General features: G+C 34.1%; 3 protein-coding genes and 1 long non-coding RNA gene across 6 annotated transcripts; 2 read left to right on the top strand and 2 right to left on the bottom strand.

Annotated features, from left to right (window-relative positions):
* The first annotated feature begins 2,046 nt into the window (after positions 1 to 2,046).
* LOC108214550 (uncharacterized) lies at positions 2,047 to 2,885 on the top strand. Its single transcript, XM_017386613.2, has one exon. The coding sequence runs from the start codon at positions 2,165 to 2,167 to the stop codon at positions 2,600 to 2,602; it is 438 nt and encodes a 145-aa protein (XP_017242102.1). The 5' UTR covers positions 2,047 to 2,164; the 3' UTR covers positions 2,603 to 2,885.
* A 429-nt stretch (positions 2,886 to 3,314) lies between these two features.
* Positions 3,315 to 7,043, top strand: LOC108214551 (uncharacterized). 3 transcript variants are annotated; one of them, XR_010289906.1, is made up of 3 exons: positions 3,315 to 3,540; positions 5,184 to 6,102; positions 6,201 to 7,043. It is a non-coding gene; the product is annotated as an uncharacterized LOC108214551 (long non-coding RNA). The 3 variants fall into 3 exon arrangements; XR_001805704.1 differs by having other exon boundaries at positions 3,315 to 5,427; positions 5,949 to 6,102; XR_010289905.1 differs by having other exon boundaries at positions 3,315 to 6,102.
* An 82-nt stretch (positions 7,044 to 7,125) lies between these two features.
* LOC108214549 (WAT1-related protein At3g28050) lies at positions 7,126 to 10,044 on the bottom strand. The gene is made up of 7 exons (XM_017386612.2): positions 9,703 to 10,044; positions 9,345 to 9,410; positions 9,041 to 9,154; positions 8,127 to 8,376; positions 7,886 to 8,044; positions 7,642 to 7,793; positions 7,126 to 7,527 (listed from the first exon to the last, which is right to left on the bottom strand). The coding sequence occupies exons 1-7, from the start codon at positions 9,894 to 9,896 to the stop codon at positions 7,359 to 7,361; spliced, it is 1,104 nt and encodes a 367-aa protein (XP_017242101.1). The 5' UTR covers positions 9,897 to 10,044; the 3' UTR covers positions 7,126 to 7,358.
* Positions 10,045 to 15,390: 5,346 nt separating this feature from the next.
* LOC108213346 (uncharacterized) lies at positions 15,391 to 19,209 on the bottom strand. The gene is made up of 2 exons (XM_017385129.2): positions 19,013 to 19,209; positions 15,391 to 18,194 (listed from the first exon to the last, which is right to left on the bottom strand). The coding sequence occupies exon 2, from the start codon at positions 18,187 to 18,189 to the stop codon at positions 15,703 to 15,705; it is 2,487 nt and encodes an 828-aa protein (XP_017240618.1). The 5' UTR covers positions 18,190 to 18,194; positions 19,013 to 19,209; the 3' UTR covers positions 15,391 to 15,702.
* Positions 19,210 to 25,195: the final 5,986 nt, after the last annotated feature.

Below are 25,195 nucleotides of genomic sequence, written 5' to 3'. Positions count from 1 at the left end.
TGCACAACAAATATCATTAGTTTTAACACTAATGATAGCCATGTATCTCTCAACGTCACCTTTTCATATAAATTCTTCAATCCAAATTCTGAAGTGAAATTGGATGTACTTGAGGGGACAGTTGTCCTCTACTCTGACCTTCTTCTTAATGACCACCTTGCAATAAGTTTATATGTTGATTGTGCTCATTCTGAGTATATCTACAAAGTACATTGTTACTCCATCACTCCATGCTGATGGACATTGTCTAATGTTGGAGCTATTGGCCTATTGCGGCTTAATGGCATAAATTTGGCCCCAAAACAATCAACTTACAAATGTTTGGTTCTGGCTACTTTGTTGCAGTAGAGGAGTTTTTTTGTGATGGCGGGGATTCTAAACTTTCAACATCATGGTGTCCTCCACCCATCTCTTCTTTTGCTTTTTCCCACAACATCACCATGTAAAATTCAATAGAAATTGGGCCGTTTGGGCAAACTTAAAAGAATATAATAACTTCTTATCTAAAGTAAATAAGTTGATTATGAGTGAGAAGTAAATAAGTTACTAAAGTGTTTGAAAAAGAAGTAAAAACTCTGTGAGAAAACCTAGCATTCTCAACTTCTTAAAAGTGAACATGTCGAGAAAAGCATAAGCAAGAAACATCTTCTACTTCCCCTAAACAAACACGTGCACTGTCATGGCTCTGATAGCACTGTCACATAGAAGAAATACATACATCTTCTACTTCCCCTAAACAAACACGCGCATTGTCATGGCTCTGATAGCACTGTCACATAGAAGAGATACATACATCTTCTACTTCCCCTAAACAAACACGCGCATTGTCATGGCTCTGATAGCACTGTCACATAGAAGAAATACATACATCTTCTACTTCCCCTAAACAAACACGCGCATTGTCATGGCTCTGATAGCACTGTCACATAGAAGAAATACATACAATGCTGATAGCAGTGTGCTGTTAAAGAAGGTGTTGATTCTGCGTGTCAAAGGATTTGAAAAAAATGGTCTCAATGGCTCCGACCTATCATTTATAATCCAAAACGCTAGAACACTGCATGATGTAGCGTTTTGACATTCTAAAAAACTATTTCATGTAGCGTTTTACTCCTAAAACGTCAGATCGTCTTAGGTTTTATAGTTTTTTCCGGATCAAACACAACATGATGTAACGTTTTTTTCCGAAAAATCAAAATGTCGGATTATCCGACGTCAATAAATGATATTTTGGGTCATTTCTCCCAATTATGTTATTTTAGTCATTATTTGTGGGTCATTTCCATACTATTAGAATAAATGATGATAAAACATTGATATACCATGGTTGCTAATTTTTGATATTTACATATTTTCAGTTATAATATTAAAATAGATTTTTTTGATAAAGTTTAATAGTTAATTATGTGACAGCTTCTGCAAAGCTAAAAATAATATTTCTATAAAGTATGGAATGAGCTAAAACTACATTGGGAAAAATTACTTTTAAATTAACTTAACAAATTTTCACCCACATTTCTTTTCAAAAAAACTATCGTTCTTGTCCGTAACATAGTATCAAACGAAACCTTAATATTACATATAAATTATACCGTTCGTCATATTTTATATAACAATACTTTTGATATATCGGGAGGAGGTACCGAGGTAAAACTCTACAATTTGAGATGTAGATAATATATAGTAAATATGAGATGTATTTAATATTTTAATCATATTCTAATTATAATCTTTATTATTAATAATATTATAACTTTTCAGTGTCATATCGAGAATAATAGAGAGTTTAGTCCGGTTTATAAACATAAATATAAGTATTAATTGAACAAAATTGATTATTTTTTGAAGTTTATGACCTGTGAATTATCCAGAATTCCAGATTATTAGATTTAATTATCAGATTTCCATTTATTTTCTAATTCTGGATTTGATCCAACTTTTAAAAAGCTCCCGAATTTAATCAGGATTGTGAACATTTTGGATGTGACTTGAATCTTTTACAAATATATTATCAAATAATAATTTTTATTCACTCAAATAAAAACAGAACAACAGCTGATACTCCGTGTGTTTACGCTAAACGCTTATAAACCCTAGACCCGACTTCACTTTTCAATTGAGTCTGCAAAACCCTAGAAAATTCAATTACTCAATTAAGATCAAAATGAAATCAGTATCAGCACACGTAGTATCATCAAAGCCAGTCTCTTTAGCTGCAGCTTCCAGAATCCTCTCCAATTTCGTCTCTATGGAGAACGGAGCTTCTCACGCCGTCTCCGTCTATCTCCGCCGCGCCGCCACCTCTTTTGCCAACTTGAATCAGTTCCACAAGGACCTTAAATCATCCTCGTCTACTAAGTCCCTCAAAAAGCACTCTCAAATCATCGCATTTGATTTCGGACAGGATGAGACGGAGATTAAAGGGGAGGGGAATGAAGTGGAGGAGATTGAGGGAAATGATGGAATTGAGGTGGAAAAGAGTGAGGTCAATAAGAAGAAAAAGAAACGGAAAGGCGAGGAGATTGAGGGCAATTTTTCGGGGGAGTCTGCGGAACAGAGTGGATTGAGTAAGAAGAAGAGGAGGAAGACGGAAGGCGATTGATAGGCGCGGTGATAATGTGTGTTTTTATATACTGTTGTTATTTTTATTAATCATGTTATCCGATGGAAGTTCTTTGGGATAGTTGGGCAATTTTGCTATATGGTGGTGTGCGAGGGAGAAAAATATAATGAGATTTTCTATGTTAGTTATGTACTTAGTCTCTGATTGTGATGGTGTAATCACTCTTATCTTCTTGGTATTTTTTTTTAGTTTTCGAGTTTCTTGATTATGTACTAGTTTACCATCTGTGAACAAGTTGACGCAAGGCCTTTTATTTGTTTTATATCATCCTAAACTTGAATTGTTGTTGCAAGATGAAGTGTCCGTTTTAACATCATGATTCATTTGAACATTGGAATACCGAAATTCCCGAGCTAAACATTATATTCAACTTAAGAAATAGAAATACTGCTATGACCAGTTGTTGAGGTATATCGCAAGTTGAAATTCAATGCAGTATTTGAGCTGGATAACGTTCTTAATCTTTTCATTGTAATTTTGTAAAATGTGCCCAAAAAAGTTAACCTGACTAGTCTGCAACCTTTGAGAATGCCGACAATTAAAACTTTTTTGCCATTTTGCAGATTTCTTGCTCTGCTTCTATATCTTGATGTGAAATGTCATTAATGCAATTAAAATATCTGTCTGTCCATTCTCAAGAAAATACTTGTTTCTTAGTTCCCTAATGACTCAAGTATTCAGTTCTTTTCAGGGATGGAGAACGCATAGGTTTCAGTTACTTTGTTTCTCAAAAATATACTGGAGATCAGGCCCTAGTTAAGGTTCTTCGTAATTCTAAGACTCTGGAGTTCTATATAAAACATGCAACCCACAGAAGGCTCATACCAGCTCACATAAAGGGAAAACCACCTTCATAGTATTACATTGTTGCTGGATTTGTTTTTTCAGCAGTATCTGTTCCATATTTGTGTTCCGAGGTACACTTACTAAATTTTGCCTTTTCTTGTAGAACTTTGTCAATGAATGTGGCTATTTTGCTATGCATGCATGTGTGCAATTTTTCACATTTACTCGCTAAAATCATTTTTCCTCCTCTTGTAGAGAATTAGTCTTTATAAATGTGGTACACTTTTAACTAAAAGATCTGTTTTTTTTTTTTTCCACTTATGAAAACGCTCGAGTATTAACTCAGTTATGTATGTATATGCTTCTAGAGTGACATAGTTTCTTTCGTTTGTGAGAGTTTATCGATTCTGCTCATGATATATTTAATACAAAAGGTTAAATCTTCAGTTCATTTTTTATATAATCATTAAATTACCGATTTAGATCATCTAATGGACAACCAATATATGTATGTATATGCCAAACTTTAAATATATGAAGTTAATTTTATATTTTTTTCTTATATCTTTAGAAACCAAAAATTATTATTTTGAGTGGAAGTAGAGGTCACACTTTTTTCATATAAACAGAGCTGCTTCCTGCTTTAGTCATTTTACTATTCATCTAGAAAGCAAGGATACTTCATCTAGGTGAAGAACTGCGCAGGGGATACTTGGGGGTGCAGGGGTGCGGCGGGATACGCATGGGATACGCCACGTGTCGTATCTGTGGAGGCAGTGATGGGATACGCGGGGGTGCGGGGATGGGGGTGCGGCAGTTGCACAAATCGTAATTTACAACAATTTCTTTTTTAAATTAAAAAACTTAAAATTAGTTGGTCAAAAGAACGAAAAGAGGGGTAAAAGCCTAATTAGACTTTATTGTCTCTCTTCACTCGATTCTCTCTCTATAGACCATGCCTCTATCGTGCTGAAGCTCTTTCTCTCTCTATACGTCGTCACTCTCTCCACACACTCCATCTTTCTCCGCACCTAATCTCCCTTCACACATTCAGTCTCTATATGCTCCCAATCTCCCTCCACACTGCATTTTTCTCTTCAATTTTAAATTTATAGCTCTCATTCGGCTGGATTGAACAAGGTAATATTAGTATGTATAATTATAGCAACTGACTAGATCTAGTATGTGAGAATTGTCTATGATTGATTCTATTAATTTTGCATGTATGTTCGATTTTATCCGTGATTCCATTGATTTTGCATGTATGTTCGATTTTATCTGTGATTCTATAGTTTTGTATGTATATTCGTGAATATAAAAGGGAAAATTGAAATTCTGTCCTAGGCAGGATCGTAATTGGAACAAAAACATATCTTTGTTCAAATCTGTCGTCTCTAAGGATTCAACGAACAACTTTTTCAGAGTAGGATTTATCTTTGTCACAAAACATAGTATACCACATGAAGTCGACAACAGAGCAATTATATCCGCATGAAACTGCAATTTTATCCCACACAACTCTACAAAAAAAAGTATGGTGCGGTTAATTAAAATTGTACTAAAATTTATAACCTGACGTATTGATCAAATTGCAATGTGGTTAATTATAGGAGTTACCTATTCATGTATCTGGTTATTGCTCAGGTTCAAATTTTGTAAGTGTACGCCGCTTTTTTTTTTTGATCACCTGCAGATTATAAGAGGTCCTATGTTGACCTCATAAAGGTTCTTAACTAATAATTTTCTTCCAACATTTGTTTGTGATGATTTTTAGTATGAAACAGATTATGATGCCCCCGTAAAACTATTGGAAAAGCATCTGCATGGAATGGCACAATCAGTTGACGAGCAAGTAGTTGTTCTTTCTCAGATACATCTCCCTTTCTGAGTCATATCCGCCGACATTTGTTTACCTCTTGCGCAAATCCCTGATGCTGCATGCATCTTTTAAATGCAAAAATGAACGTCCGGAGTGTTGATTCGGAGCTCACTACTAAATTCTCTTTACAATTGTATAGGTACTTGTGGCGGATTTCAATATTGACTATGAGGATAGTCAACACTCGAGTCAGAAGGATTGAATACTATTTGTATTTTGAGGACTTCACTAGATTTCCTTAAAATTGAGAGTCACGTTATGTTTATTTTCACCAACCCAAAGAGGATAAACATTTATTGGAAAAATATTTCTAGACACACAATGATGCAAGTTATTATTATTTCTGGAACTACAATGTCAGTATGTTAAGTTGTCAAATTGATGAGGAAAAGGCAACAAAATATCAGTAGTCTTATACTTTGCGAAGATATGTCTTACTTTTGCCAGACACAGAGATACTATATTTTTGCTCAGAAGTGTTCAAACATTTATAATGTGTCGGTCTCGGAATGAATGTTTGTGGTTTAATATAAAATTTTGCATGTCCATGGCCAAGTGTTGAGTTTCATGGGTACTTGAGTTGAATAAAGAGTCAGGGTGACATTGGATGCTAGTATGCATATTTCTGGCTGCTGACTTCTTTTCCGTTTACTTTTGAAGGTTCATGCTTTTAATGGCAAGCCTGTTAAAAATTCGAAGGGATTAGCTTACATGGTGGAAAAGTGTGATGAAGAATTCGTTAATTTTCATCTTGAATATGAACAGGTTGACTGTCTCCTACACTTTGTGTTCTTTACACAATTGTCACCTACAGGTGAATAATGTTTTACGTATTCTATAATGTTTACTTATTAGGAGTTCAGGATGTCTGCTTTATCTGTCATACTTAAAATCTCATTGAATTATGTGTAGATTGTGGTCCTGCACATGGAAAAGGCAAAGGCTGCAATTCCAGATATTTTTACCACTCAGTGCATACCTTCAGCAATGTCTGATGATCTCAAGGCATAAACAGATTGTATGATGAAGTTATATGAAGTGAATCATTATGAAGAGGCCTCTAGTGTTGTACAATCAGTTTTAATATGCATTTAACTTCGGGAGTGTTTGGTTCATGTTTATTGAGTCCGGTTAACGGGAATCGGATCTCATGTGCTGGTGTTTGGATTTGTCATTTTGTGATATGGAATAGGAGCCCCATTCCCACTTGATGGGTAAATCAATTCTTCCATACTCCTTGGTATACTCATTCCCATATCCTTCATTTCCGTTCCAGATTCCCATTCTCATTTACCATCAAAACACGCCCCTCATATGTTTTCAACTTGCATTAGAAGTAGCACTATGGCGCGTTTGGATCGTGAGTTGGAATGAGAATTAGGATTGTGAATGAGGGGTATGGGAATGGGTATCCCAGGAAGAGTGTAAGGAATGATATACCCTCCAAGTGGTATTGGGTTCCCATTCCATGTCATAAAATTGCTAATCCAAACACCAACACATGGGTTTGAGGTTCCGATTCTCTTTAGCCGGGCTTATTAACCAATCAAACGCCTTCTATGTCCATATTCATTAGAGATTTACTCTTGAATTTTTCGTTAAACTTTGCTAGATCTCAGAGGTTATGTTTGAGTTGTTATGTCATGACTACATGCTTGGATGCTTTTACAGTGAGATCTTTGTAATGGTTGTACAACAATTGATTACAATTCTTCCGGTCAATAAAATCTGAACTCTTCAGGGTTATGCTTCAAATGTCGTTACTCTTCTTTGGAATATATTCAGTGTAGATGGTGTTCCAAATAATCGTCATTTGGTTGCAGAGATGACACAAATGTTACATCGCGCACATTTTTCTCTTATCACGCGACCAGAGAAATTTACTGCATTACATTAATATTTCCTGTACATTGGCACAAGGAGACTCAATCTGCTATCTATCATACAGTTTATGTTGATTGTGCTCATTCTGAGTGTATCTACAAAGTACATTGTTCCTCCATGCTGATGGAACATCGTCTAAATCTAAAGCGATTGCGGCTTAATGGCATATATTTGTCCCCAAAACAATCAACTAACAAATGTTTGGTTCTGGCTACTTTGTTGAAGTAGAGGAGTTTTTTGTGATGGCGGGGATCCTAAACTCTCAACATCAAGGCGTCCTACACCCATCTCTTCTTTTGCTTTCCCCCACATTACCGTGTAAAATCCTATAGATATTATCATGGCTCCGATAGCACTGTCACATAGAAATACATACAATGTTTAGAACATAGAGATTGTGTGTGTGTGTGTTTGTGTGTGTGTTGGTGTGTTTTGTGTGTGCGTGCAGAGAAGGAAATGTGGTATTTACCTCCCTAGATAGAGCGTGTCACCAAGAAAAATGACTCCCATGGTGACTGCAATGGCTATTGACAATGGCTTAAACATTGCAACAAAGAAGGGGCCCTTTACACGCAAAACCCATGTATGAACAGAATTGTTTATGAATGACCCAAAAATTCCCTAAAATGAAGTAGAGGGCAGTGATCAACCAATGAATATTAGATTTTGTTTAAGCAGTTGATACCATAAGAACACAAACCACTACTACTTACAGAGCAAATTATAGAGGCCAGTGCTATATCCGGTTTAAGTTTCCAAGCACTTGAATCCGGTTCTGTAATCAGAGCCACAATTCCAGCTAGTACGCTCACAATTAAGTTGTAAAAGAATACAACTGTTAATTCCGAAGGATATTCCTTCATGATTTGAGCCTACAAGATGGGTAACTATATTCAAGTCTGAATCATAGAGAAGTCTTGAAAATGCAGGCAAAAAAGCTACATGTAGTAGTACCTGAACAATGTACCACATTGGAACCAAAATATACTCGGTTGTAAGAAAAAGGCCTCCGAGCACCCAGTTTGAATTGGGGTTCGAATTTGAGGAGCTCAGGAGTTGAGGAACAGATAAAGAAGACAGAGAAGGAGTTGGGATGATTCTTGGACCTTTATAAAGCGTGACCAAAAATGCACCTGATATTGATACAATGGCTCCCAGCACTTTGGCTTGACTGCTTGAGCTTCTAAGTGCAACACTTTCCATCCTATCAACAACTATAAGGTAAGACCTTCTACTTAATATATGCAACAACTCGGCATTAACATTGAAGCTAAACTTATGTGAAACAAATCTGTTGCTAAATTTGCACTTTCATAAGGCCTAAATAAACAATATCACGACTTATTTACATGAAAATGACCCAAATTATCTTAGTTATTGAAAAACCACCCTTTTTACTTGATTTATATAAATGCTATTAAATTTATGGCCAGTATGACAACTTGGATTCCATTTGAAATTCTGAGATTTGATCAGATGACATGTTTGGATACAAAAAAAATGTTGAATTTGAATTTCATTTGAAATCCGGTACATTCAAATACCAGTATAAAGCTGAGGATTTAAAGTGACACTTCAAATTATGTACTTTTAAAATCCAAAATTTGAAATGAAATATATGTTCCCAAACATGATCTTAATGAATTTTAGAACTGCAACAAAATTCACAAGTTGACAGGGCGACTCAGAAAGTCGAAATGAGTCATTCAAGACTACAAAGACATCCGATTGCTAAAAAGTTCGCAGATCATGAACAAAACAAATCATGCTGATTTAAGAAAATGACGAGTTTTAGCTCTAAATGCGTGGGTTCAAGAAAAGAATAGCAAGACAAAAGAAAAAGTAAAGCGGGCCTGCGAAAAGAAAACCTGAAAATGATGGCAAGTATGAAAGTAAAGGCAGGGACAAGGTTGCTGATGGCTGAAGCTAGAGTTGGAGAGCTGTAACCGATCCCTGTATATCCCATGATCTGCGATGTGCATCTACAAACACCACCAAATTCCAATTCCAAATTTATCACAAACAACTAGCGGACAAGAAACTTTACAATTTTGTACAAATCTCTTCAACTTTACCAAATGTTTTTCGTCATTCTTCAACATAAATAAAAATAGATAAGTCAAAATATTTAAGAATACGTAAATTAGCCGCGCATAGGCAACATAACCTTACCCGATTAACCCGAGGATGCAAATCTTGGATACAATGGAGAAGTTGACCGGAGGAAGTGTCCTGCCTCTGCGCAAATGTTTCACAAAAATCAAGATCAAGATCCGAGGTGATCGTATAACTAAACCTAAATCTTCAACTAGTAAAAAAAACAAAAAAAAAACATTATATTTCATTTGTTGACTTAGAAATGATCGTACACATATAAAAGTTAGGGACATATTCCACCACAAACTATTTTAAACCACGAACTTGATAGACCAGAAACATGTTCCATTACAAACCATCTTAAATCACCGGTTTATATACAGTTCTTCAAGAAACATATTACATTAATGTGCATGAAAAAGATTATAGAAACCTGGGAGTGAAGAAAGGAGAAGGGAGGAGACAGAGAGCAGCAACAGCATAAGAGTAGACCACAAAAACATGCTCACTCATGCCTTTCATGGTGGCAGCTTTGTACAGAGTGTTCAAGCCGACGTTCAAGCACTCCATAGTCACCATAGCTGCAAAAGGAAGCACATCTCTGTAACAGTATTTCTGTCCGGCCATTTTGATCAACTTCTTGACTCTGTTCACTCACAAATAATTAGGCAACTATGGTCTTATTTTATGGGATTATAGAGTGGAGTGTGTTGTGATATTTGGGGTATTTTATTATTGGAGGTGGAGTGAAATGGCCAACTGGAAGCAGTTTGATTAAGACTGCCAAGTGTTTCCTGTTTATGTTCTTTTCTCTCCTCATCTCTTTGACAATATCTATTATTTGACGGAGAAAATGTTGCAAGAGGAGTTGAATTTAATCAATAAAAATAAGAAATGAAAATTAATTAAAAATAAAAAATCAGTTGGATGATTAATTAAATATTTAATTAGTTTGATAAATTATATAACTGAGATTTATTGGCGATTGATCACCAATTTTTAGAACAATGGAGGAAGCACATTAATAAAAAAAGCTGAAATGTTATTTCCGTACGTTTGATGTATTATGTGCAATTTTTTAGATATGAATATATTTTTGGTCACATGTTTACGGTAATCATGAACGTGGATGATTTATAAATTTGATATATATTTTTTCGGGTGATTAATATATCTTAGCAATACATTTTTGCAAATATAAACACTTTATAAATATTTAATAAATTTAAAAATAATAGATAAGTATAAACCTTTTATCTTATTAATTTTTTTTTTTTTTGAAAAAAAAAAGGAGATAATTCAATAAATAATGGTCATACGGCATCTACAAGAATGATCGAGTCGAACAAACATAGAAAAAATTAACATGCCTGTCTTCATACCCAAGATGAGACAAATAAGCGATGTTGAAATTGACGATGGTACAGATCCTTGCTCTGTGTTCACCATCTTTTCCAAAAACTCCGTTTGAGCTATCGACCACAAATGCAATTCCCGAAAGGCTTTATCTATGAATCCAAACCACTATCACAAAAGGAGAGAAAAATCACACACTCTCACCAGGGAGAGAAATCAAACTATAATCAAAACAAACTAAAACAATTAGATCTGCATCACGACGCTTAGGAGATAATCGATCCACTCACAAATCCAAAAAGGCCTCTGGAAGCGAATAAGAACGAAAATCGAAAGTTTCGGTAATATAGATCTAAGAAAACTTTCCCCGAAGATGGAGATTTATTAAGAAACTCAATGAAAAAGCAAGAACAATCAAAAACTAGTAATCAAACGAAAAGATTTGGGGCTTTCCACCGGAAACCGATGGAAGCCCCATCGGAGATGAAAAGAGGAGGCGCTAGAGAGAAGAGAGAAAAAGAAAACTAGGGTTTTGGGTTTGATTTTTTGATATCTTATTAATTTTTAGAAAATAAGTCACAAAACACTCGCCGACTCGACACTTAATTGTAATATAAAAAAATGATGAGTGGGATAGATGCTTTTGTGATCCGATTCACACGTTTGGGAACATTATAGAAGTGCATGTTCATATTTTATTGGCGTTACGTAGGACGTGCATATACCATAATATTTGATTAAAAACGAGTGGCAACTTCAGCCTAAGAAATACAAATAAATAAAATGAATGATATCTAGTGTGGGATGCAATTAAGGTCAAAATCATGCATATTTCAGGGCATCCAGTTAATTGGACCATCCGTCAAAAAAAAAAAAAAAAAGTTAATTGGACCCCCTCCAAGTGCGATGCTTAGCCAACAAACATGTTGCTTTGCGTGTTTTCTAACTCAAAATCCATTTGCATCTTATTGATTTAATTAATACTTGACCAGATTTAGAAATTCGGAATCACCTTCAATTTAGGTGACTCGATTTGCTTGGACTACGTATAGGGAGACGGAGGTAAGGAGAGGTATCGGGGACACGGGTCCTCCATAAATTTTTTTTTCCTTATATTTTTTCATCATTCTAAATTTTACTCTTTTCGTCCCTCTCATTTCTTATCAAATGAGTTGGGCAGGGAGGTTAAGAAACCATTTCTTATCAAATGAGTTGGGCACGGAGGTTAAAAAATATGTATGAGTTGGGCACAGTGAGTGAAGTGGTAGGACCCATTGATTTTTAATATATAAAAAGATGATAGTGGAGTAAAAGTAGTGTGAAAAGGAAAGAAAAGTGGAGAAGTGGTGGGACCCATTAACTATTTTTGGTAAGTTTTGAAATGTAAAGAATTGGATGGAACACCCCAAAAAAGAAAGGGTAAAAAAATGAGAGGGACGGAGGGAGCAGAGGCGGAGGGACATGGGGGCCTCTGGGTGCCCATGCCCCCATAGGTTTCAGAAAAGTGTGTATGTTTTTATATGAGGTCCACATATTTGACAATATTAATCTACAAAATATTATTCCTTGTGCCCCCTGGAATGTTAAAAATTGCCCCTAGAATGTTAAAAATTAAAAAGTGCCCCCTTGAGTATTGTGTTCTGCCTCCGCCACTGGGAGGGAGTATTAAATTATAAAAGTGTTCTCTCAAAATTTGAAAATATAGAAATGTCTTCTGAAAAGTTGCTTGATGCCGTCTTAAAATTTTGTGTCTGAATCCGTCCCGACTCCATACGCTGAGGTTCTGGTCTAAAAACAAGATTCGTATACCAATTTTTTTTCCATTACATATACAACTTCATTTACAGTAAATACACTCTTTGCAGGATATTACATATGTCTAAATCTATCAAAATTTTACGTTTTTCAAAACTTGTTTTCAATTTTTTCTCCAAATAATATATAATCGATAATAAAACTTTTACATATAAATTATTTAATTAAATAAATTATCTGTCACATGATTTGAAAATAAAATTTTGAGGACAAACATGACATACATAACACTAGTCAATTCAAATACTCCACGGATAAAGACCTCGAGGCTCGAACTAATTATGGCCACATTGATGCACCAACAAATTGCACAATAAATATCTTAAAATTCTGTTTCTATCATCTTTTTGCGTGTGGCATGCTCGCTCCGCTTTCGTATCTTTAGGCCATCTCCAACGGATGACTTTATCTTCATATTTTTGAAGTTAGAGTAATCAAAACAACTCCAACGCTGGTTTTATCTTCATATTTGAAGATATCAACATTTTATCTTCAAATTTGAAGGAATACTGTACAACTTTATCTTCATTACTATTTGACCAACTCTCACACAACATATATATGTATCTATCTTTCTATATTTTATTGTATTAAATTGAGTTTAAAGTAAAGTTTGAAGGATTGGTTGGAGAAGAATAAAGTTTGAAGGGTTGATTTGAAGATAAAGATAGAGACAAGATTGGAGATGGTCTTAGTTCCTTTTACTAAATATACCACTCCAAAAGAAAGACTCTCTTGACAAGTAGAAAGGTGCCAATTTCTTGTATACTGTACATCACGGGACCCTTAAATAAATTTAGTTATAAGATTTTTTGCTGCTATTTTTACCTTCTTATTCATATATATATTGGTCATTAGCGATTAACGATTAGCTGTGGTCGATTGAATCAGATGTTTTGACTAACTGATTGAAGTAGATGTTTTGACTAACAGATTGAATTAGCTGTTTCTCGTAAAACTGTTTGGTAAATAGCTGATTGATTATCCTCGACCAATCATATCTATGGATTTTCGTGTCAACAAAAGACTTGAACAGTCGAAGTAACAAAGTGAAGATGGATTTTTTCGATATTCTCTAGCAAGTAGCAATACAAACATATCCGGTTCTAAACTCGAGAAAACTCCCGGCGATCACTTTCCCGTAGGCAAACGTTATTTTGGTTTTGAGAATTTTGGTAATACTTGCTATTGCAACTCTGTTTTTCAGGTATCTCTTCGTTTTTTTGTTTGTTACTTTCATTTTCTGATTTATTTTGAGTGGAATTGCGAAAAAGTGTTGACTTTAATCTTGTTTGTTTGTTTAATCCTTGTGTTTTGTTTGGTTTCGGTGTTTTTGGTGATTTTTCGTGTTACAAATGAGACGCTTCATTATTCGTTTCGCATACGACGAGGCAACCTGACCGATAGCATAGCGGTGGAGGCCGATGATGGCGGTGACGGCGGTTTCGGGACGGGATCCGGTTTCAAAAAGGAAAGCGCTAATTGCGCCTTAATTGAGAGCGTAAATTGTGCCTCGTAATTGAGGGCGTTAATTGTGCCTCCTAATTGAGGCGTTAATTTTGCCTCGTAATTGAGGGCGTTAATTGTGCCTCCTAATTGAGGACGTTAATTGTGCCTCTTTATTGAGGGCGTTAATTGTGCTTTAATTAAGGACATTAATATCTTATTATTACGCCTTAATTAAGAGCTTAATTGTCTCAATCATGAGTTATCATGATTGTGAGAATATTTTAATATAATCTGTTAAATATATCGACTTATATTCTTCTTGTTTCTCTTGTTTTTTTTTCAGGATTCTTGGAAGAAGACCAATTTTTCTTTTCGGACATTAAAGTTTTATTGTCTAAATTTCCCCGATCATCTTGCATGTCCGACGGTTAGATAATAAGCTTTCTTGAATGAAAGAATTATCACAGTGAATTGCCGATGCTCGTTGAGAATTATTCTCATTTTCAAAAAAAAAAAAAAAACTGATTGATTAGATTTTTGTAACACAAACCAAAACCTATAACCCAAAAACCTCCGTAACCTTTAAAAACTAGCTTTTTGGATCCAAACCTCTATTTCAAATCCGCTAATTACCAAACACTAATTTTAGCGGATTTTAGTGGTCAAACCTCCAAAACACCTCAAATCTCTAATTTTTCTCAAAAACTCTGAATTCAAACATGCCACTATAATTATGTAAATATGTAAGACACTAGTTTATAAATAATAACTTATGGCAAAACATAATAAAAATTAAAAATCTCTTTTCATCTTCTTATATATAGAAAAAAGTGAGTAGTAAACAAAATTATATAATAATTAAAATGTTACGAGAAACAAAAATAATGACTAGATGACTAGATGACTAGAATTAGATGACTAGATGACGTAATTGATCTTGAAAATTTTATAAAATAAAAACAATTATCATATCTGAATAAATTAGATAGACCATAAAATATGTGGGGCAAGTTGGCAACGTCCATACGAGAAGTAATGCTTGAGCAGTTTACTCGAGGGAAACATGACGTTTGAATATTAAATATGATTATATATTTCAAAATAAATTGACTTGGGAATTTGAAGAAAATAAATAATGATAATTAATATTACGATATTAAAATAAAATTATTTCAAATTCTCCATCAAGAGCTACCATCAAATTCTCCATGAATTTTCACTCCATTTCTGCAACTTGGCTGGAGATCTGAATCTGAATATTTCCTTGAAAGGAAGAAAGTTCAGATGTTGCAGCTGACACACAATCTTCAACATGGCTTTGATTTCTGTTAAGGCTAATAAGCAGAGCTTTCAGCCTTTTAATCCCCTGTAACGCCTCTGTTTTCATCCAGACATTATGGTGTTAAAATAACCGCTGAAACAATAGGGAACAACTTTTCCCTAAGGTTTGATGTTCAGCTGCTAAATGAGTTCAGTAAAAATGTTAAGATGCCAAAACAAATACATAATAATATACATCTGCTAAGAAGAAAACACGAAACACCATTTAAAATTGTCATCACAAACTGCAATTCACAAATGTTTAACAATCTAACTGAATGAAAACTACATTACTCCCAGTTTCTAATGCAGACCTGAGACCACAGCTAAACATAAAAGTCTTAAACAAGCAAGCCAACATTTATTTAGTTTGCTTCCACTACATGTCATTTCAACACATCTTGCACCTAAAATTTGAATGGGGATTCGGCCATTTCAAATTTTGCAGTTAAGATGAATTGGAAGCCAAGCTCCTGCCTCATGTTCCAGGTGTTCATGCTTTGTCACGATAAGCATCATGAGGGACAGCTGCGACATCAAGCTCCCAAAAGCCTTTTAAACATCCATCGTTCTGATTTGAGAGCTTGAATGCTGGAATCTGATAAGAGAATCTTGGGAATTCATTATGAGGTATCTTTAGTGTAATCTTAAACCCTCTGTCCCTTCTTTGGTGCTTGAATATGGATCTCGATCCAGTAAAATGTTCAAGCAACCAGACTTCAACAGAGCTGTCATTGCTTTTAAAAACTTCAACTATGTCGTATGAGGGATTTTCATCCAAGATTCCAGCATTCCAGTTCTTGTAAATTGCCCAGACTTCACCTTTTCTTGGACAAATCTCAACTTTGTCCTGGCTGATATATTCAACACTCATCAAATGTGAAAAAGAACTTGGGAAATAAAGTTGGGGCTTTTCAGCCGAGAGTTGGAAAATTCCACAGCTGCTCGGCTCCTTTGAGGACCATGGTTTCAGCAGTACTGTAAGCAACTTGGTTGCTTCAACTTTCTTGATCTGACCATAAATCATAGGCAACCCAGTTTGTCCACAGTACATAGCCCATATCTGGCCGCGACCAAAATTCCCAGCAGCCCTGTCCATCTCAAAGTCATAATAGGTATCTCCTTTTGATCTTTTCTTGTTAATACGAAGAGAAGGAATTTTATCTGAAAAAGCGGTCTTTTCATGTCTGGTATTGACTTTTTCATCTTTATTTTTGGGATTCTCATCTTCAGGAGAAGTTTGGGAACTCATTTTCACTTCCTCAGGTTGCAAAAGCTCATCAGTATTGTTAGGAAGAGCAGCGAGATCGAGTTCAAATGATCCTGCTGGGACACCTTCTCTTTCAGTACCAGATAATTTGTTGGAAGGAACTCTGTGAGAGAACCTTAGCAATTCATGGGGATATATCTGATTAAAAAAACTCCCATTCTTGTAATCTCTTTCATATAAGCTCACAAAACCTGTAACTTTTGATAAGTAGCAAACATCTATCCCCACGATTTGCTTAAAATCTGTCAAAATCTCCACCAGATCATATCTGAAAGGCTTATGGCTTTCAGGATCAGAACTCCATCCAATATCCCAATCACTAAACATAGCCCAGGTCTCTCCTTTACGAGGATATATTAAGTAAGATCCTCTACTGCTGCAGTTTTCAAATTCAACCTGATGGGAAAAGATGAGCCTGTCAGAAGTTTCTTCAGTAGCCCCATGGTGAAATCTTCCACAGCTTATGGGTAACACACTTGCCCAATTAATGTCGCTTTCATTTTCAGGAGCAGGCTCTAGCCAAGTAAATTTGACAGAAAACGGAGAGGAAAGTACCTTCCTAATGCGAGCATAGAATCTAGGCATTCCATCCACTGAATCATAGCAGGCCCAGATTTGATTAACTCTAAAGGACGCTTCCTCTTTATTTTTATCAAAGTCACTGAATTCGGAATCTGGGCACTTGTAAATTTCAGGTAATGAGTTGGTATCCGATTTTGGAGCAGATTCAGCATTATCTGGGACACTTGATGCTTTGGGAGAAGCGTGACTTTTACCATGTTCCTCCTTGTTCTCTCTACACCAGCCAGATTTGCTCCCTGCAGACCATTGTGTAAGGTCTGGAAAGTCATCAGCAATCTGATCTTCATTATAAGAAACTTTAGGCTTCTGTCTAGAAGATCTCCTCCAATTACAGACATCTTCATTCTTTGTATTCTCTTTGGGAGCAGGCTGCACACTTTCGTCAAAGATCACTTCCTCATCTTGTTGGCTTGTGTGCACTTTGCGCTTGCCTTTGACACTAGAAGTTGTCTCAGACTTACAACTGGAAAAAGTAGGAGCTAAACCTTTTGAACCAACAGCATTTGGTTGATTTGCCTGGGGTGCACTTTGAGCATTTAAGTCGTATGCAACATATTCATGTTTGCAAACTAGACACGTCCTGAGTTTATTTTCAACTGTCCTGGAATATAGGAATTTTGAATGGCAAGATGAACAAATGGTCCAGAATGTTTTAGTACCAACTGCACTTCTGTCACTCTGATACACTTGATGAGCTGGTGACTGTGGTACCACATGTCTCTTAAAAGCTCTGTACATCTTATCATACAGAGACTTCTTTTTTGGGTTTAAGAGAACCTCAATGGCTTCTCCAATCAACTTAAACGCGGCTTCTGCACCAGCAAATTTGTTCTTATCAGGATGAAGAAGTAGTGCTAGTTTTCGATACTGCTTTTTGATGGCAGCCTCATCAACTATTCCTCCAATTTGAAGAATACCATACCAGTCTTTCTCAGAAGCAATGCTATTATCACGAGCAGCACAATGAACCTCACAAACGATCAGCAGTTGTGAAATGTTGTCATCAAGTCCTGGAAACAGATTTCTGGCCTTCAGCGCCAGCTTCTGAGCCCCTTGAAAGTCACCCCTTTGCAGTTTCACTTCAGCCAATTCTCTGGCCTTGATGGCTTCTTCTCTGTTGCATTCCATGCTCACTGCCAAGAATTTTTATGTCACCGTAAATATTTCCATTAGGATATAGCAATGTACCATCACATCAACAACATATATATTGAGTGTTGTACTTCAGAAAGTATTCAAAATTACATCCTTAGAACAACAATATAATCGATTTTATTTTTAATAATCACAATCAGGATGTGCTTTGAAAATATAGAGTATTTAAAAAAATAAGAAAACACTGTATACTAAAAAGTTACAATAGAGATCTCACATGAACCAAGTGGTTCAACAAGTCTAGTTTTTGCTATTATAAGAAGAATAAATTTACTCTTCATGTCTTGGTTATTTAATCCCAGTGATGGGGTCATCTTAACATTTCACTTGTTAAAAAATATTTATAATAGTAGGTGATAAAGTTATTTCAACATACATCACACACCTCTTATTAAATTAAGCATATATACACAGTTAAAAATCATCCAACTCCCAGCTATATGGCAAAATAAACCAAAATAACACAAATATTATTAGAAAGATACATATGCTGCTAGAATTTTAAAACAACTCCCAAACAAATACTTTAATTTTCAAAAATAAACAAAAAATAGCTAAATCAATTTTCCCCTAGAAATTGTTTTGCTACAGAGCACATGATACTTCATAATATCAAAAAATTTAACACACAGTAGTTTCAAGAAAAAATTAAAAATTAGCACAAAATGAGGGAAGTTTTATCTCTCTCACCAACAGTAACATTACAAACACAAATAGATTTTAGCAGACAAAAAAAATCGAAAACACAACTTTACGACAACAACACAAGTCAATTCACCTTAAAAATAGATCTCACCTTAAAAATAGATCTGAACAGGGGCAAATTAAACTTTGGTAAGAGAAAAGAACTCCAAGACACCCCAAAGTCTGTGGTTAACCAGATCAAACAGCCAAACAAATGAAACAGCACAGAATCGACACCGTCGGATATAAAACTATTTAACTCTGATGCGAGATTTCTAAGAAAGCAGGGACAAGAATGAATTTTTTTTTTATTATTATAGTAGTACTTTTGTTAAGAAAAAGTGAGATAAAAATTTTATTTTTCACTTAGCGAACATTTTATTCACTCATTTTTTGTTGTTATGCACTGTCTTCCTGCATGTTTCACATCTGTATGTGTCAAGTAATCACACGTGTTATATTCCTGTAGGCGTTACCCTGGGCTTCCTCGTTTCCTCCGTTGATTATCAAAACGTCCGTTACTACGGTGTCCGTTACGCTATATAGAATATTAATTTATTATTATTCATTTATTATACTTTTTAATATGATAATACTCGTATATGTGAAAATAATATTTTATGTCCACTAAATTCATCTATTACCTACATTATTTATATCTAATGGATAAAAAAATTATTTTTATTTAACTCTCTTCATAAATAAAAAAATGTTATCATATTATACTAATATAAATATTATTTTGTTTATTTAAGATTATTTTCCTCATGAATGAATTTCTTAAACTTTTTTGATCATTTAAAATTATTTGTGAATCCATAATTATAAATTTATTTTCAATAATTCTATATTATAGTCTAAATTTTATAGAAATGATTAGAATTCTATTATTGTATAATTCATATTTTTCTATTTTTATTTTAAAAATATTAGAATACTTGAAACAATTGTCTACATATAATTTCATTAAAATTAAGTAACTTATATCATTATGTAATTTAATATCCGATTGGAGTATTAAAATTTAATTTCAAATTAAAAATAATTTTACATTTGAACTTTAGTTGGAATATTTGTCTTTTCACTTAATCTAATCACATTTATATTATAAGTGAATTTCTTATAATCAAATTATAGGTTCAAAATTATCTGAATTATTTAACAACTAATATTTTTACTTTAGTCTTTTTTGTCTTTGTTGGTATATCTCATATTTATTAAATATATATGAAGATAATAAGTATTATCACATTAAATAAATTATATTTTATGAAGATATAAACTTAAATAAGATGTTAAGGGGTCGTTTGGTTGAGTTTAAAATAAGTACTTCTTGTTTAAAGTAAAAAAAGTGAAGCAGAAGTTAGAAGTTAGTTAATACTCACAAGTGTTTGAGAAAAGAGCATAAGTCATCAAACAAAAGGTAGAATTCTTAGATTTTGTTAAGTACTTCTCGACTTTTTACAGGAACGGTACGAATAATTTATAACTCTAGAAGTCGGACTTAAAAGTCTCATCCAAACACCCATTAAAATTTTATAAAATGATAACTATTTAATTACAAATACGATGGATTTAAAATATAATATGTATATTAGTTCGAATCGAATATAAACCGTGGATGATATTCGGGTGTTCGAGTGAGATCATATTATGAATAATTATATGATACCGAATCTGAGCCGGTATAGGTATTCTCATATCCGGGATCATATATTATACGGACTTAATTTTTCTGTTAGATTTGGATCGTTTTCAAAATAAATATGAGACATGTGTCATATTTTCGAGCCGGATATAAGCCGAGATAGTCCGTATCGATTTACGCCTTACTTCCGGGTCCCATAATTCAAAACATGTCTACTCTTGATGGGTTGCTATTTAAAATAACACGTTGGAGGTCCCGCAACATACGAACTTGATACTCATCTCTTCATTTTTTTCCGTTACTTTTTAGCATGCTTTTTAAGACTCATTTAAAGTGTAACTCCAAAATATATTTTTCTTAAAAAAATTCACTGAATAAAAGTTTAATTTTAAACTTTTATTCAGAAAAAAAATTAAAAAAAAGTTATAGAACTATATTTTATACGAGGCTCAAAATGCATGCAAACACTAAACGTAAACAATTTAGAGGGACGGAGGGAGTACTATTTTAGACTTGTTTGCATGGAGTTTTGGGCTTTTGGCATTGTCCTCATCTGTTAGAGCAAGTCCAATACTAGATGCTATATATCTATTGCTATTGCTATAATATAGCATCAAAAAGTGTTTTTTGGTGCTAAAATAAAACTTGCACTCCAATGCTAAGTTCTATAACTAGTTTCAAATTTAACCAACTCATTAATTTTTACCTAAATTTTATTAGATATCTCAACCAATTTCTAGTTATTGATGATGTGGCAACATAGAGGGATCCGTCTTTGGTTTCAAATATAGAACCAAAGATGCATCTATGCATGGATGCATCCAAATATAGCACCCCTTTGGAGTTGAATTTTTTTACTTTTGATGCTATAATATAGCAATAGAACCAAGCATAGCATTGCATTGGAGTTGCTCTTAAGCTCCACCAATTTCTTAACTTGTCAACTAACATAATGGGCATCATTATTATCTAAAATATTTAATTATTTTATAATTTTTAATATAACAATTTATGAATCACATCTCTCAAAACATAAACATAATTGATTTTTTTAATACAACATCCTTTTATCGGTCAATCAATCGAATTCATGATAAAGAATCTATTGTCAGTTTCATCAATTATTGATGGAGTGACTAAGTAATTGACGAACTTCAATTTTAACGTTGAACCAATAAAAATCTAGTGCATCGTAAACTTCCTCAATTACAATGCTTTTGGAGCATATTTAAAAAGAGTTTAAAATTGACCGATCTACGTACTCATCTCAATTCAGGGGGGATCGCGGTCCGATTTGGTTCGGGTTGGAGGTAGAACCAGAATCAAATCATATGTTATTGGTTTCTTAAAATTTTCGAGCCAACGCCTAACCCGCAAACCAACTAACTCGAATCAAGCGATGCGGTTTTTGATGGTTCGGTTAAACATGTTGATTATGTCTAAAGCTTGTAATCAGGAACGAGGATTCATCAATAATACTAGAAAATAAAGTATTATCAATTTGTCTCCATTAAAGCACAATTTCACATAGTTAAATTAAAATATGAATTTTAGTCTAAAATGCATGAACTTGAATCAATTGAAGAGTAGTGTCAAAATTTAATTGAAAACTACTTCAACAATAGTTCCAAAGGAATGAAAATAATAGAAATGCAGCTGTCTGATAAATTAAAAGAGTAAATGTTTTAAACAACATAACAGCAACCCAACAAGTATAAATTTAAGAAGTAATATATTTATACATATATAATATTTTGTACATATATATAATATTAAATATTTATATGTATATGTATATATGAGGTTTGATTTTATAACAGGTTGGTCTAATATAAAACCAAAACCAATCCACAAATGGCAGTTTTTCAAATTAGTCGAACCGAAACCGTAAACCTCATTTCGGTTTAGATCGGATTAATATTAGATTAGTTTATGCGGAATTTGCGGTTTAAACTAGACCGTGATCATCCATACATCTCATGTGCTTGTTTACATTTATAATTTTCTCAAGGACGGGATGGCTATAAACATCTTCATGACCCCGGGTCATCACATCCTGGGTAATCATATTCGGGATCGCTCAATCCAAAGCTCGCTACATCTCGGGATCGTCAGTCTTGTGAGTCCTCTCTTAAACGCATTTAGAGCAAGGCTCTCAAGCCTCATCATTTCTATTCCAAGGCCGCCCTGGATCAACGGACATCAGTATTATACACTAAGTCTCTTGTGATACTTTCGAGGGCTACTCCTATTATGGGTCCCTCACCCCATCAGAGAATGATTAAGCTCATGACCAATTACAGCTGGGGACGCATGAGTACTTCTAATGAGATCTCTACCTTCATAGGTCTCTCCATTACATTACACGTTCTTCTTGACGATGGCTTTTACGAGTTCAACTCACTACTTTGATGGAATGGACCAACTCCTACATTATCTAGGTTGTTTTGCCCGAAAAACTATGTGGTAGCTTTAATAAATAGGGTAAATGGATATCTTGTGTGTCAAAAACTGGATTCCTGCTTAGAACGTTTTAGAACTCTTTCTCATAAGGATCAAATACAAGATCAACTATAATATCCATTATTCTTTGTTTGTTTTGTATTTTTCACAACGTTATTTTTATATTCAAATAAATTTTCATATTTATCGTTAACCACTTTTTTCTGTTAACACATGTATTGACATTACAGATCTCCAAAGTATGAGATATGGCAAGGCATGGATAGTTTGCATGTTGTTTTTTTCAAAAAAGAGTTTGATTGTTCTTTATCGTCATAACTAGGAAAGTAAAGAAAAAGTTAAAATTAAAATTAAAATTAAATTTAAAAAAATTCTCATGGTACCTTTGGCAAAAGCCGAATGTACAGGGATATCATAGATAATATCCCATTTACTTCGCTAGTAGCATACCTTCCCATTCGGCCACAGGGATGCACAAAAAGGAAACGGTGGAAAAATGCTCAATTATTAGAATTTTAGAATATTTAATACCAAAAAATATGATATTTGTTTCTCAAAATGAAGTTTTATTGAATTCAAATAATATCATTCAAGCATGTTCTTAATTACTCGTCCGTTAATGTTTTTAATGGTAAATTGTAATCAATAAAAATTATAAGTAGAAATATTGTATATAATTTATCACGTAAATGAAGAGTACTCCCTCCGTTTTGAAATATAGGTCGCTTAATTTTTTTGCACGCAATTCTAAGTGCTTTGACCGCATGCTAAAAATCATTATTTTTATTATTATTTTTTTGAATAAAAATATGTGATATATATTTTTATTCAGAAAAAGAAAATTTCAAAAATAATGATTTTTAACATGTGATCAAAAGACTTAAATATACGTGAAAAAAGTCAAGCGATCTGTATTTCAAAATGTGAGTAGTTGTTGAACTACTCATTAATGCTTTTATAATGGAGATTGTGATCAAAAATACAGATGATGTATATCTCTACAAATACAAGAACAAATAACTGAAGTCTCGATACATTTTGATAACAGAGAGAAAGTGTGTGAAAAACAACAATAGATTTAAAAAAAATGTCTAGCGAAAGATTTAACATCGTACTGGTCCTAACAGTAATGGTAATAGCAACTCTGCACATGCAAGTCTCAGATGCACAGAACACTCACACGGTCGGTGACTCCACCGGCTGGACCATTCCACCACATCCTAACACCTACAAGTCCTGGGCTGCCTCCCAAACTTTCGCGGTCGGAGATAATCTCGGTAATTTTTTTTAATAACAATATTTGTATTATTTAAATATTTTAAATATTATACAGTAAACGTTTCAACGATGTTAGTGTAATGTATGTTTTGTTATTCGGACAATATGAGGGAAGCAGTAATTATTCATTTGTGTTGCAGTATTTAATTTTCCGACCGGAATGCACACCGCAGCGGAGGTGACGAAGGACGCGTACGACGCATGCAACACCGAAAAGCCGATCGCGGTCTGGGCCAACGGCCCAGCCACCGTTCCCCTTAAATCCTCTGGGCCACACTATTATCTTTGTACTTTACCAGGTCACTGTTCGGCTGGTCAAAAGTTGGCTATTACAATTTAGTTATTTTGGTTTTGTATTAAATTTAATAATATAAATTGGTTGGTTAAATTTAATAATATAAATTGGTTAGTTATCCTTTATGTTTCATATATATACACTTGTGCTATAATCACAGCATTACAGTTCTTTTTATTATTATTAGTAGAACACGGAATCAGCACGGAATAATTAAAATTTTGTAATTAGTGGCATTTAGAAATTAAATCATCGAAGTTTATGCAGTAATGATTCGCTAAAAAATGAGCGTAACTGAAAAATGAGAAATGCTAGAAATCCCAAAAAATTTCATAATTATGGGATCCCAATATACGAGCAACCTATGTAAATTAGAATAAAAAAATCTTGAAATATAGGAATTAAATATCGATATTTTTTCAACGGAAAATTGGATATGCAGTCCAACTGTGCATTTATCATGATGATCTTGTTGAGCTTTTGTTATTATATATACAATACGGTTGTTATTCAATGTCACGAAGTCATCCAAAATTAAATGCTAACATTGCCTCTATGTACAATAAGTTCTATCGTGTGAAGGAATTTCGAAAGAAACTCCTTTGAGAGCA

This window comes from Daucus carota, chromosome 3 (genome assembly GCF_001625215.2).
Source record: "Daucus carota subsp. sativus chromosome 3, DH1 v3.0, whole genome shotgun sequence".
Lineage (NCBI taxonomy): Eukaryota > Viridiplantae > Streptophyta > Magnoliopsida > Apiales > Apiaceae > Daucus > Daucus carota.
The sequence above is the reverse complement of the archived record's forward strand: the minus strand, read 5'-3'. Positions and strand labels throughout refer to the sequence as shown.